At 40.5% G+C, this 14995-nt stretch overlaps 1 protein-coding gene across 1 annotated transcript in view; it reads right to left on the reverse strand.

The window, feature by feature from the left end:
* Window positions 1–6329: 6329 nt before the first annotated feature.
* LOC145412951 (uncharacterized) overlaps window positions 6330–14995 on the reverse strand; it is a 210867-nt gene continuing 202201 nt past the window's right edge. Inside the window, 1 exon segment of the mRNA XM_080282770.1 lies at window positions 6330–13563. Within this exon segment, the coding sequence (XP_080138896.1) occupies window positions 10308–13563 (3256 nt within the window). The 3' untranslated portion in view covers window positions 6330–10307.

A 14995-nucleotide genomic window follows, 5' to 3' on the forward strand; every position in this document is an offset into this window, starting at 1 on the left:
ATATCAAGAATGAACTACATAATACAACATCGAATGCAAGGGAAAGAAACCTCCGTCAGTATTATGGCCCTTCCTTGCCCACATAGTGTAGCTCTCCAAAAGGATTTTTTTTTTTTTTTTTATGCTGACAAATAACTCAACGTGTTACTGGTGATCTGTGAACTAGTATGTAATAGGATGACGAATCGAACTGTAGCGTACTAGTTCCTAACTTTCTCACAATTCTGATCCGATTTCTAGTTCCTATATACTTTCTCACAATTCTAATCCGATTTCAACCATACTTAGTAAGAGTTGAAGGTAAGCCATGGGTTGACCTATTGTTTTTTTAGAACATCAGATCAAAGGTCAAGGTCACATGGCAAGATCAACCTAGTTTTGATCCGAAGGGCTGAAGAACGAAGGAAGTCAATTCCGAGAACAATCAAAGCTCAAGGTCCAAGGTCAGGGTCACAGTTCAAAGTTCGACCCATGTGTTTTTGTGTGAAATTAGTACTTTCTTTTTCAAATCTGGTGGAAAGGTTGATGGCCACCCAAGGGCATGACCAATTGTTCGAGAGAACAACCGGTATATTACGTCTTCACTGAATGCAATGTAAAACAATATAGTTACACAATACTGTACAGCATAAGCTAATGATATTCTGACAGGAAATTAAGTTTCAATGAAATGTAAAATAATTGAAAAAAAAAAAAAAAAAAAACAGAAAACAGGTATCGGTATGAGAGATGTCCATCCCTGGCGTATTGTTGTCTTCTCAAATAATCACTTATGTTTTCAAATGGCGGCTGACGGCTTAAGACTATTCTCTGGAAACCTCTCTGGCAGTTAACTATCTATATTCGATACTATTAAAACACGTCGACTACAAAGTTAATCTGTCTATCTATCTATTGCCAGACGCCACAATCCCATAAGGGGTGGCCACTTGACCACCCCTTATGGGATGGTTTTACGGGGAGGGGCAATAATCGTCTACCAACTCACTTGTTGACACGTAGGGAGCACGTACGGTTTGGTTATCATACATTAAAATAACAGTGGAAGAGGAACAAAAGTTCCTGCAACTAAGTTCCTTATTTTTCCCCTGGAGGAGCCTCACTCTCCCTCCCCCCAAGCAAAAATCCTACATACATCTATGCTGAAAAAACGCTGTAAAGAAACTCTTTGTTGTTAAAATGCCTCGATCTGTGTACATTCCCCAATCTTGAAAAAATGCAGTAGGCAAATAATGCCCACGATAAAATGTAAGTGAAAGGTAAGCGTCGCCCAGCAACTCTGCTGATGCACACAATAAAAACAGGCCTGGCCATTCCACTTTTCTCTGATGGCCAAGAATCATATTTCTACTTTGGTTATGTAAAAAAACAAAACAGAATGCTACGAAATTAAATAGTTACGAAATGCGCGGGAATTCAATGGTGTTTAGTTCCAGTGATTATATATATATATATATATATATATATATATATATATATATATATATATATATATATATATATATATATAATCACTGATGTTTAGTTGTTCCATTTATTATATATGTATATATATATATATATATATATATATATATATATATATATTATGCCTCTGTGGTAGAGTGTGCGTTTCGCACTCTGGTGAGCGCGGGTTCGCTTCCCGCCAGAGTTGTAAAAATTTTGGGAAGCGTTCACCAAGCCACTTGCTACTTTGGCGGACAAAAGGGGTGCTGTGGTTGAACCAGTGCCGCATATACTATGCTTGCACCCAATCGGCTTAAGGCGGGCCGATTACACTTGGTTCACAGACTACATACACATCCAAAGCCAGTAAAATCACACTCACAAGCACTTCTCATCCTACATAGAGTCTCTACCAGACAGCTTAAGGCACTGGGTAGAGATACATTGGCTGTATCGTCCCTGCTTCGGTAGGGATAGGCAGGTCCTGCAGTGGACCTCAACGGCTGATGATATATATATATATATATATATATATATATATATATATATATATATATATATATATATAATCACTGGTGTTTAGTTGTTCCAATGTTATATATATATATATATATATATATATATATATATATATAAACTATTCAAGAAACAAATTAGTTTTCTTATAATATTTACACTTACAACAAAAGTAAGATTATTGATTTGAAGATAACCTGAATTATAGGTGCTCTTCTCGGTGTAAACGAGCTGCTTATCTCAAGCTCTATCTCGCTTTCCATGTGTACACTTTCCAGTACACCTACTATGTTACGACTTAGATTAATGAAAGCGACGGGCGATATGTGCACATTTTAAAGCTGAAATCAGGTTATATATATATATATATATATATATATATATATATATATATATATATATATATATATGTATATATATATGCAGAGACTTCACTTCACCGTGAAGATATGTATGCAAACTAACCACAGGAGAAATGAAAGGAGCGACAGTGAGTACTTTCGTATATTACATCTTCAGACAGAGTGAGACAGAAACGTAAAGGGTAGAGGTCTTTTATGCACACCAGCAGCAGGTAGTGGCACACACAGCAATGGATGACCTGAATTTTTACCTGCGGCTTAACTTAGAGTCACCTGCAGCAGGGAGTGGAACACAACAAAGAATGACCTGAATCTAAAAATACACTTGACAAAGGAGGAGGGAGTAGGAGGGAAGGAAAGGGGAGTGGGAGGGAGGGGGAAGGGGAGAGGGGGGAGGGAGGAAGGGATAAATACTGCTGCTTAACTTAAGACCTAGAGGATTAATGCTTGGTGTGTCCCACACAGGTGTGACTACACCACCAGGAGATGACAAGGAACAATCACGTGTTAGTCTGGGGGATACTGCTTTAAAATTAATTCAGTTAACAATTTATCACACTTAAAATGACCATCGCTCATGTTTACATTCTTTTCATATGTACCAGAAATTAGACAAGATTCTATTACATTTCTTTCATCTAAGCTTTTTGATCTTGCTAGAATCTTGGAGCCTGTCCAGTCAATATGGTGATCACTGGATGCAGTATCCCCCAGACTAACACATGATTGTTCTCTGTCATCTCCTGGTGGTGTAGTCACACCTGTGTGGGACACACCAAGCATTAATCCTCTAGGTCTTAAGTTAAGCAGCAGTATTTATCCCTTCCTCCCTCCCCCCTCTCCCCTTCCCCCTCCCTCCCACTCCCCTTTCCTCCCCTCCTACTCCCTCCTCCTTTGTCAAGTGTATTTTTAGATTCAGGTCATCCTTTGTTGTGTTCCACTCCCTGCTGCAGGTGACCCTAAGTTTAGCCGCAGGTAAAAATTCAGGTCATCCATTGTTCTGTGTGCCACTACTTGCTGCTGGTGTGCATAGAAGACCTCTACCCTTTACGTTTCTGTCTCACTCTGAAGATGTAATATACGAAAGTACTCAATGTCGCTCTTTCATTTCTCCTGTGGTTAGTTTGCATATATATATATATATATATATATATATATATATATATATATATATATATATATATATATATATATATATATATATATATAAAATCGCTGGTGTTTAGTTGTTCCGCTGATTATAATATATATATATATATATATATATATATATATATAATCACTGGTGTTTTCAATTGTATTTACGTGAGTCGCTTGTAACGATTTACTGAAAATGGAATGAGGAATAACATTTGATAAATGGTGAGTTGGGAGGGTAAATGTATACCTTCAACCAGTGACTTAGGGTAATGGCATGTAAAGTTTCAAGAGCCAACTGGCTCCGCCTCAACCCTCTGCAGATCAAGTGTTTTCTAGCATTTTACTTAGGCATACCCGTGAGCCAGTTTCTGCTTAACTATTACTCTCTTTCCATTGCCGAGCTTCGCAGGCGTCGTAATTTTACAGCGAACGAAACATTGTGTGTTTCTTGACTACACGAGTGTTTTCATGATTTGTTCCTCGCGTGGTCTACCAGACCTCTGAACTACCACCTTAACTCTACACACAGTCTTCATTTGGTGTGAAACCCTTACGTATGAGTAAGATTACAGGGTGAACAGAAACTATTGCTTTACGTACCACGCCAGAAGTATTTCACTTCCTGCAGAACAGGTCGCGAAAAACTGTGGTATATAAACACAACCGAACCCAATCTCTGCCTGATTTTATCCCCAATATTATGTAAGGCACTTTTTACCGCAAACAGGAAACTAAAGTCATGAAGAAACACAAAAATGCATACCTGCCATGTTCTATTTGCTGCATGTAGGGAGTGGGGCCACTTGTGCACTGGTTGTGAGTTAATTCGAGCAGTTAACTACTTACTCCGACACTTTCTCTAAGCCTTCTAGTAGATGACTTCGCAAGATAAATTGGATTATAATCAATTAACAAACGAAATTCAGCTAACTTCCTCGACTGCGGCTTGTTTACAACCGAGGCTGCCTCAGAATCTGATGTAAACCAGCCTCAGTGAAGCAGCTCACTTACATGTCACGTGAGGCTCCAGTGTTCCTCTCGCTCCGGCGGATGCACTCGCGGGAGATTTAAATGAACCTTTGCTGAAGCATTTCCGTTTTTATACATCCTTTCATCAACATTTGTAAAGGGGGACGTTCGATTATTTATTTATTTATTTTTATTGTATAAACATGAGGCTGACCTCTTCAATCAAGTAGCTTATTTTGTATTTTTTGTTACTATTTCCAGGTAATTTTCATAAACTGGAACAGTGGCACTTCAAAACTGATTCGAATCTGGAAGAGGCACTAACGATATCGATGGCACTGTATGAGATATTCCACTGATACTATGAATTTGTCTTCATAAAAAAAATTCAAGACGAAGTATCGACTAAGGAACTATGAATCAGCGATAAGAATATACTGAATACACATATCATACTGCAGTAGCTGATATACAGGTGTATATATATATATATATATATATATATATATATATATATATATATATATATATTCCTGTGTAGCAGGTACTCACATCCCAGCTATCATTCATGCAGCTGTCCACTGCAATTCTCAAATTTATCCCGTATGCCAGTGGTCATTCATTATCCATCCATCCACTGCATAACCAGTCCACTGCTGTGAACCTGCTGCACAGTCTGAAATATGGATATATGGGTAAGAGTGGTGCAATCATTCATGGGAGCTGCCGCACTTATAAAGGCTACCTGAGGAAGGCAAAATCCAAAGGTTTGTCAAATTTAAGAGGATCAGAGGATCTGCCAAATCTACTGTGGTTAGAATTGGGGAGATAAAAATGTTTTGTGTAGCTGTAAGTGTTGTTTGAATAAACTACAGTAAATCCAGGAATCTGCAGCTGTTATTCCAAAACATGTAGTGACAACTGCACGCCCGTTGTACAAGTCAACAGAGTAATGTACGCTGTCAGATGAAGTACAGCAAATGAGTTTAATAAAATGATGTTGGTAGGAGTCTTGGGGTAAGGCATTCACTCCATATGAAATTTCACATTATTTTTTGTGCCACAGTCAGAGCATGGCAAATGAAAGGTTGCAATACTGTTACACTGACAGAGACACTGCCATATCCCCAGCATTTTGGCGATGACGAATGTTTACAGTCTCAGATACATGTCCATAAAGATAACAGAGAATCTGTATGACTAATGCAAAACATAAACTGGTACAGTATTAATCAACACATATTGCACTGTAAATGCACAGCTTTCTTGATCCTCAGAATGATAAGCACTCTATTGAGTGGGCCATCTATAATTTACCAATGATATAACATTTGCTTGTAATAAAGCTCACATTCAGCATTCCATACTTGGGCAGTCAGGGCACAATGCAGGAGCAGTTTCATTCAGTAAGGATGAGATTTAATATTTCCCCTGAAGTCATATAGGCAAAAGTTCAGTCAGCTCATAACATCATTCATGACACAAAATATATATCTATTTATCTATCTATACCCAGATACCATAATCCCATTAAGGGGCAGCCATTTGTCTTAGAGCTACTTGTTTTATGGGGAGGGACAATAACCCTCTGCCAACCCACTTGCTGACATGAAGGGAACACGTAAGGGTTGATTATATGGTTACCACCCAGCATTGTAAACGGTTTCCTACAGGAAACTGTTAGGCTTGTCACTCGATGTAAAGCCACCTAATGGAAATAAGAGTAATAAAGTGAAATTAGGAAGACAGGGGAGGCAGACACAGAAAAAGAATGATAAAGGTGGGGGAAGAAGTAGGCAGCACTATATCAAGTGAGTGGATGATGGTTGCCACCACCTAACCAACATTATATCACATACGAGTATCACATCCGAAGGATAAATTACACCAACTAGAGCTATTTGTTTTGATCATTTATTGAGGATGAGAACATAGACAGCGTAATTATTGATACATGTTCCATCTACATTTGGTCTACTCTAGTATACTAACTCTATCGCAACCATCAGTGCACCACAGCGCGGCTGAGTGGTAGTCGGGTCCCCGGTGAGATTCTCGTTAAATTAAAGATTTTAGTCTAAGAATAACAATCTGGGCTGTGTTTAAATAGTGTAAAAATCTATAGGCATCTGGCAACTTTGATTATCTGGTAGCTCCATTGAGACCCAAAAAATGTTGGCACAATAACATGCAACAGTCAACAAGGAAAAACATTCTGTATGTAGCATAAGGTAGTTCAAACTGCTTAAGAAATTTGCAATACTGCTAGAGCTTAAAGATATCTACAGAAAACCTGCAACATTACAAGTCAGTTAAGCAAGTGAACTGTCTTAGGAGGGACACTCAGACCGACAGCTGCGAGGCACTCCTGGCTGCTGGTACCATATCCTCCATACCATTACCTTGACAGTACCTGTCCATGACCAGCCTCTTAGCCACAGTCCTATTGGGGGGGGGTACCAGGTGGGTCTCCGATGGCCGCAGTGTGGGGGCCACCGGTACTATTGTACAGGGATGTCCACTCACGCGTGACAACTACCAGACTGAACCCAGTCTTTATTGCAGGAAAACTTATGTTTCTACTCATGATAGAAGATAAGTTTCTTTGCAACTCACTAAAGGTTCAAGGTTTTCATATTGTCACATGTGCTTAAAGATAATTGTATGAATTGCATTATCAGTGCAAAGGCGACCTTAGGATAGCACTGAAGCCGAAATTCTTACAAAATTCTTTTCTATTGTGGACTACCGCAATATGGTAAAAACGAACAGCGGAGTGTTGACAAACTGCACAAACAATTTTATATATTATTGCATCTAAACAGAAAATAATTATCAGCAAAGGGAAAAAGAGCATATCTATCGGCACATTGATTATAATCATTATTCATAATGGTGATGCAATCAACATCATGAACCTTGCACCCAGTTGCCATGAGAGACATTTCCAGTGTGTTCCTAGCAAGGAAACTCGACCTCCTAGCAACCCTGCACAAGACTCATCATTGTTCACTCCCTCACATAATAACTGTTGGCTACCTTAAAGATAAAGTATGTACAAGCATGAGACTTTATCAACTATTCAGTAACACTGCCATCATCATTTCATTTCTCATTGGCTTGAATTAAAGTTCCAACTTTGTCGTCTATGGTCAGATAAGGGTAACTGGAGTGGGAGTCAAGGAATTAGTTAAGGCTAAATAAGATAGTCTGCCTCATCACAGAAACCCCAAACAATACAAGCTGCAAGACATGAAATGATATGGATAATACTGGTGTGTTTCTGTGACAATAGAGTAAGAAGCAATACCGATACTGTTATACAGAATTACCATGAAATTTGATGGTGGAACTCAGAGTAGATGCTCTTGCCCAAAAGATATCCAGAGGAAATGTTTCAGGGTTTCACACATATTTTGTATCTACATGACTACTATCCCTACCATAGCAAATATAAACCAGAAAATAATACTTAACTTGTACTTAAATTGTTTCCAGCCTGTGTCAGAAAATGAAAATAATATTATGCTAGATTCTAACACACTACCCATTCTTATGTCACAAAAATACATCACGCCAAAGCCATGTATGAGAAAACAAGAATCATCAAAGGGGGGGTCCTGCGACAGACAAATGACTAGGTCTTAAAGGGAAAAACGGATAGAGTTATTTGTACAGGAAAGAGACAGACGGAAACGTTTAAAGATATCTCAACTAAGCCTGCGGGGTGTAAAGAGGAGTGCCACTATAACTTAAGAATGAGGGTGGTATTTAATTTGTACTTTAAAATCCAGCGTCACGACTTATCCAACAATCAAGCGTTTAATTACATACTACAGTAGGGCACCAGGAAGGAAGGCAACAGTGGCAATGTATGTACGACCAGATGTGCAACTTCAGGTGAAATGTAATATCTCAGTAAGTTCTGCACTCACCACTGCAGTCTGTCACAAAAGTAACAAGAGTGGCTTTTCAGCATTTTTCATTGTTTGGGAATCATTTCATTTTTTACAGTATTTGGATATCTATACATCAATAACAAAATATTAAGAAAAAAAAAAAAATCACTAAGGGATTCTTGAGATCACAATGCCACTTTAAAAACGCAGTAGGATGAAAAATACATGACGTCATCAACAGAGCTCATTCCAGTGGGTCCACCCCAACCCCTCTCTACATCCCGCCTCATAGGTACTGCTACGAAACAATACTTCACTTTTGCTTTTCAATAAAAGTATCAAAATGCATGTAAAAATACAAAAAGATTCTCAAGCTTATTTTTTCACTCCTTCGCATGTAGCACAGGGTTGTAATATCCAAAAATTACAGCATTTTTTATTCCTAAAAGGTGATTATGAACTAGTGCACCTCATTTGTCAAGAATAATAGACAGGAGAAAGTAAAGGAAGGAAAAGACTGCACAAAAGTCATTTGTACAAGAGATGACGATAGTAAGGCGACAGAGGCAACTGCAGCCAAGCCAACACTCCAGCAATAGTGGTGACAGAATGCAAGAGTAAAACCTTAATATTGCACTAACTTCAATGGGTCATGTCAAGATAAAAACTAAAAACCCCACTTTCTCATAAATAAAATGGCCCAATGCCAATCAATAATACAGTATACTGTACTGTAAACAGTTTCATTAAATGCACATAAATTACAACTACAGAACACCAAACCAAAAAGGCACACCATCAACAAATGCACAAATCTACTGCTGGAGGAGTCTAGGTCTTGGCTACCTGCTTGTGGAGGGCTTCAGTCAAATTATGCCCACTAGCAACTTAGTCTAGTGTTGCTCGGCAAATTCCCACACACATCACACTCCTACTGCTGCCCCTGATTATGAGTTTGAGAAGTAACACACGTCAGAAGCAGTTTGAGGAGCATGATGAGCTGGAATGCAAGTCTTGCCATCTGATGCTATTACTTTGGGTTGGGGGATGTGTTCACAACTGCTTCATAATGCTTTTGAGATTAGACGTGAGAATCTGAATGGGTGTACTTGGTATGTACTGTACTTGATGATAATATTCATATATGTCCTTAAAACAATAACATCATCAAGGCCTTCCTTTTGGCCAAAAATATGTTAGTAATTATCCTAAGGAAAAAATAAAGTACATGGCTAAATTTCTTAAAAATGCCTTGCATAGACTAGTAATCATCTTGGCTTAAAAGTGCTTCATTTCCAAAAAAATAAATTCAAAATGTTAATGGAGAATATTTGAGCAATCATCTGATTATTCCCCACACCATTCAGAGAACACTTCTGAGTATTAAACATCACCAGAAATAAGCAGACATCCTCATGTCTGTTTAATGTTAGATTCAATATCTTCAATTTTTAAACAAACATCTGTTCATATGTATTTCCTCAAATTCAGTTATCAGAAGTCCTTACTATTAAAAAACTAAAACAGTCTGCGTACTATTTACAAGAAAAATGATAAATAAGCCATCTAAGAAGCAACACTTGTGGTAAGACTACCTTACAACTACACAACTGATTCAGTAATGAAATGAGAATTGTCACCAAAAGTTCTACAAGACATCTTTCACTCACATGAGATCATTACACAAGTAATGGCTTGTGATATGGCAAAATGTTACATACTTTACTGTACACTCATAGTTTCTCAGTGAAGAATATCTGTCATTTATTTCAGCCACAAATAAATAAATATCGACTAGTTCTATATCTGAACAGAAGTTTTAACTCTTTGTGACCAGTTACACCGCAGCTACCACTTTTTTGAGCTTCTATAGCCAGCTCACAGCCAAACACTAAAAGTTACTCAGAGAAACAACATAGTAACAGCAAGAATTGATAATAACAAGGTATTGGAAATTCCAGGACCACACTCTCTCTTAGCTCCCTTGCCACTCACTGTAAGGACCAGATACTCTAAAAGGTGGGGCATACCTCATCTCTGACCATGTAGCAGTAGGGTGGGCAGGGGCACCTCGGGGCATCATAGCATTGTAATTTCCAGGGACATTAGTGTTGGTGTTACTGTTGTTGAAGGTGGGGAGTGGGGTGCCCTGTGGGACTGAGCCATGAGGACCCGGACTGTATGGAGGAGTGAGGCCGTAGGAGGGCTGGGAAACTTGGCTCGGATAACCTTGACTCTGGCCCATCATGGAGACATTTGAGTGAGGGCTAGGCATTGGTGTGTTTGTGTGAGGACTGGGCATGGGTGTGCTGTGTGGGCTAGGCATGGGGGTGCTCTGAGTGTTGCCATGAGGACTGGGCATTGGGGTGTTCTGAGGATTGGAATATGGACTTTGCATTGAGGTGTTATGAGGATTGCCATGTGGACTGGCCATGGGTGTTGTAAGAGGATTGGCATGGGGAGACTGCATGGGTGTCGCATGAGAGTTGGCATGAGGACTTAACATGGGAGAGTTCTGGGGGTTTCCATGAGGACTTAACATAGAGTTACTGTGGGGACTCTGGACTGGGTTGCCGAGTGGGCTGTGCATAGGATTGCTGTGTGGACTCTGCATGGAACTGATGTGAGGACTGTGCATTGGAGTGCTGTAGGGACTCTGCATGGCATTACTGATGGGGCTGTGCATAGGGTTGTGAACAGGACTACTCATTGGATTGTGGAGATGACTGGGCATGTTCTGGGAGTTGGAAATAGGACCACTGTTCATGGGGTTGTTTTGGAAAGAGTGATGATTACAGACTCCATGTTGCTGCTGATGGCAGACTGCATGGGGGTGGTTGTGGTGATGATGGTGGTGGTAGGAATCCTGGCCTGAGTTTGGACCATATGGATTAAACTCCTGCATGGTAACATTAAATGGGGGTCTACGCTGATCCCTGAAGTAGTTGCCATGCATGCCCCCAGTATAATTGTGGTCAGGAGTAGGTTGAGGTTTCTGCATGTGAGGGTTAAGTGTGGGAGCTGAGGATGTGATAAGGTGGGATGGGTGAGAAGCTAAAGAGTAAGATGGAACCTGGGGAGACACACCACCAAACTTCTGAGTAGGACTGTAAGCTCTGGAGTTCTCTATAACAGGTGGAAGAGGCTTGTGATAATTGGCATAACTAACTGGGGGAGATCTAAGATCTGGATGGCTGGGAAGTCGAACACTTGTTGGCCGGCACACAGTAGCTGGCTTGGCATTTAACAGATGGCCTTCTGGATGCCCTAGCCTATTCCCTACTCCCATTCCATGCCCTTCAGTGTGAAGTGGACTAGTTCGTGGGTCCTGGGGCATTCCATTAGGTCTGTGAACATCAGGTTCCGTCTTCAGCCCAGTGGTACAGTCTTCAGGAAACACAAAACCATCTTTCATCATCTTCTTCTTTTTCCTTGGTGAAGGTTTTAGCTTGCCTTCTTTGATAAGTCTTTCCTCTTCACTTCTCTTTTTTTCCATCTTTTCCTCAAACTTTGCCCAGCCATGATTCCTATATATAAGATTTTTATGCTGATAAAACACAAGACTAATTCTCTTTGGATCACGTCTGTTTGGGTTCTTGAGTGCAGTTGTGGCATGCAGTTCATGTTTGGCACATTCAAATAGCACCGAACCGTGAGTCAGGGCGACAGCGACACCACCTACTTCGGGGTCATGGAAATTCTCTAAATTGTCACTATGTCTGATTATAGTTTCTGGTTCTTTTGGCTTGTTACACTGCTGTTCAACACTATAGGGGTTCTCATCACTGATTGAATTGGAGAAAGGGTGATTAAGTAACCTATCTTGATGGAAAGGCATAACTTCTTGCATATTTGGTCCCCTACTAAACTGATTTGTACTTCTATAGTGCATTTGGAGAACTGGATCAACACCATTTTGCATCGTATGTGGCAAACTGCATGCAGTGGAAGGAGTATTTTGAAAAAGATGTGAAGAATGGGGAAACTGTTCATGCTGAGTCTTGTTAAAACTGGGATACTGATTTTCTGGTCGATTTGTACATTGCTGTTGTTGGATGCTCATGGGGTGAGTTAGTTGCAAAGTGGCAGCACTCTGTCCATGGGGATTGGGGGATGAAACGGGGGTAAGAGGAGTGCTGCCAGGGCAAGCTTGGCCAAGGGGAGACTGGTGTGGAGTAGGTACTCCTAAAGGAATTCCTCCTACTGGAGATGCCATCAGAGACTGGCAACTCTGGGGGGACTGGGTACAGTTAGACTGGGTAACTGACTCAGCGATGGAGGAGGGGATGGGAGAAGAGCAAGGGCTGGTTGACTGAGGAGGACGCACAGGGGTGAAGGTCTTGCGGTAAGGGGAAGGAAGTGGGGAGGAGCAAGGACTGGTCATTGAGGTTTGTTGGGGGTTAGATGGGGTAACAGACCGACCAGAGGGAGAACCGAGTGGTGATGGGCAAGGACTGGAGGGCTGAGGTACTGAGAATACTGTGGGAGACTGCAGGGGGGAGGGGCTGGGGCTAACAGACTGTGGAGGAAGTGGGGTAGTGGAGCAAGATGACACTGGTGAATTGTAGGACTGAGGGGAATAGGGTCTCTTTGGGGCAGGAGACTGAGGAGGAGGCATAGATGCTGACTGATGAGGGCTGCCCTGTATGCTTGGTGAAGCACTGGGGGGAACTGTTACTGTTCCTGCTGCCGCTGCTTTTGGCGAGCTCCCTGACTGACTGGCAGGAGGATCACCAGAGGTAGGCTGGTGTTCAGGAAGTGAGGTGGGAGCTGCCAGATTTTCTTGGCTCTTCTCACTATCTGGATGATTATCACTGTCCACTAGTGGCTGACTGGAAGATGCTACATCATCACTGCTTGTACTATCATCTTTACATGAGAGTATCTGGTCTAAATCACAGGTAAGTCCAAAGTCATTGTCTGGTCCCACCTCCAACAGCCAGCTGTAGTCTGACCCATTGAGTCCATAGTTACTGAGCACATCGTTGGGATCACTGAAGTCAATACCATTCAAAATACAGTCAAGGTCCTGACTGAGGGAGTCAGTGAAGTCTGCAGTGCGACTGGTTGGTTCACTGAGTTCTTCCATCCCTCGTCCTCGACCTGTACCTCTTGCCTTGCCTCTACCCCTACCCCTTAACCTCTTTGGGAGGGGAAGGCCTCGTGCAAGAAGGTTTCTTGCACGGCAGGACAGCAGTGGCTCAGTTCTCAATCTAATCTCACATGGGTATCTGTGAACAAGTATAGATTATCAGCAATAAAGTAAAATGTGTTGGCCATTTACACAAAACTTGCCAAAAGAACAAGCTATCCGCCTATTTAATCATTATAAAGTGGATATATTGGGTAGCTACCTAGCAGTTCTCTACGTAAGTAAAGGTAGCACTCCAGACGTAGTCCGACCATGTGATTATGGTTTACAGTTCCGGTAGTTCATTATTCTGGTAGCCAAGTATTATAGAAAACATTACAATTGGAACAACTAATCATTAGAAGGCATGAGTCAGAGTGATGGTCTTGCTATGCTAACGGCTTCAAGCTTCCCAAGGATGACTGAAAGTTTTTCAGTAACATAATGCTCTCAAGGGGTTAGGTTGGTCTCCTACCCTCTAGGCTTATGTTCCTTCACCTAAAAGTAGGTACTATAGTAAGGGATTGCCAACTGGTATATATCACACCTTCACGTCTAGTTCCATTTGACCATGAATGACATATGTGGTATTTACAGTTAATAAATCTTAGTAAGATGGAATGCAAGTATTGCAAAAACATTTTATTATTCCTGTTGAGAGTAACTTTCATCTTTGGTTGAAAAAAATTGTTCAAAATAGCCTACGATCAACTAACTTTCAATTAAATAACAAATACTGTGTACTCTAAGGCCACTGGCAGGATTTTTTTTTTTGAGTGAGGTGGGAAGGGGGAGGAGGCTCATATGACAACCATGTTAAAGTACAGTGAGACCACTTTTTAATGGATCCGTTTCTACAAGACTTTGGATATAACCGATCCCTTGACCCTACCAGACAACTTCCGTTATATACCGAACCTAGGTATGGTATAGGGAGCACTTCCAGTAACCTACTTACTAGGCAAATTTGTTAAATACAGAACCTAGGTCCAGTACTTCCTCTTTTTCATTATTATCTATTGAAATGAGGGTCAACATTAGTTCTGTACTGCTCACTGACCTATTACAGTATATAGCAAACACCACAGGCCAAACCCATACAATACTGATTTATTGACACCTTATAACTTTCCTTACTAGGGGAACCTATTGGACCATTTTTCATAAACATGATACCAACCCTTGGTCTGGTATAGCCAGTCCCCCATCATGCATCTTATATAACGAATTACTGGATACACCATCTGCCTTTTCCTCCAGTTCGTTCATTATAATTAAATCTCACTGTATGATGGCCTTTATCATGTCAACGCATTAACTAACAAATTAAATCTAAAATAACACATTCAGATCATAAACTTTCTAGTACAGTGTCACGAATATTACTTAGGAATTGCACAGTATTTTGTGATTGGGAAAGCTTTGTGTTGTACAGTACTTAGCTTTAGCATTTCCCTTTTCAAAACATTAAAAAAATATATATATATAATGCAACAATCAAGTATTAGTCATCTTACTGTACTTTTTACTAT

The sequence above is a fragment of the Coenobita brevimanus genome, chromosome 94 (assembly GCF_032717465.1).
Source record: "Coenobita brevimanus isolate Jiangsu-jjx chromosome 94, ASM3271746v2, whole genome shotgun sequence".
NCBI lineage: Eukaryota > Metazoa > Arthropoda > Malacostraca > Decapoda > Coenobitidae > Coenobita > Coenobita brevimanus.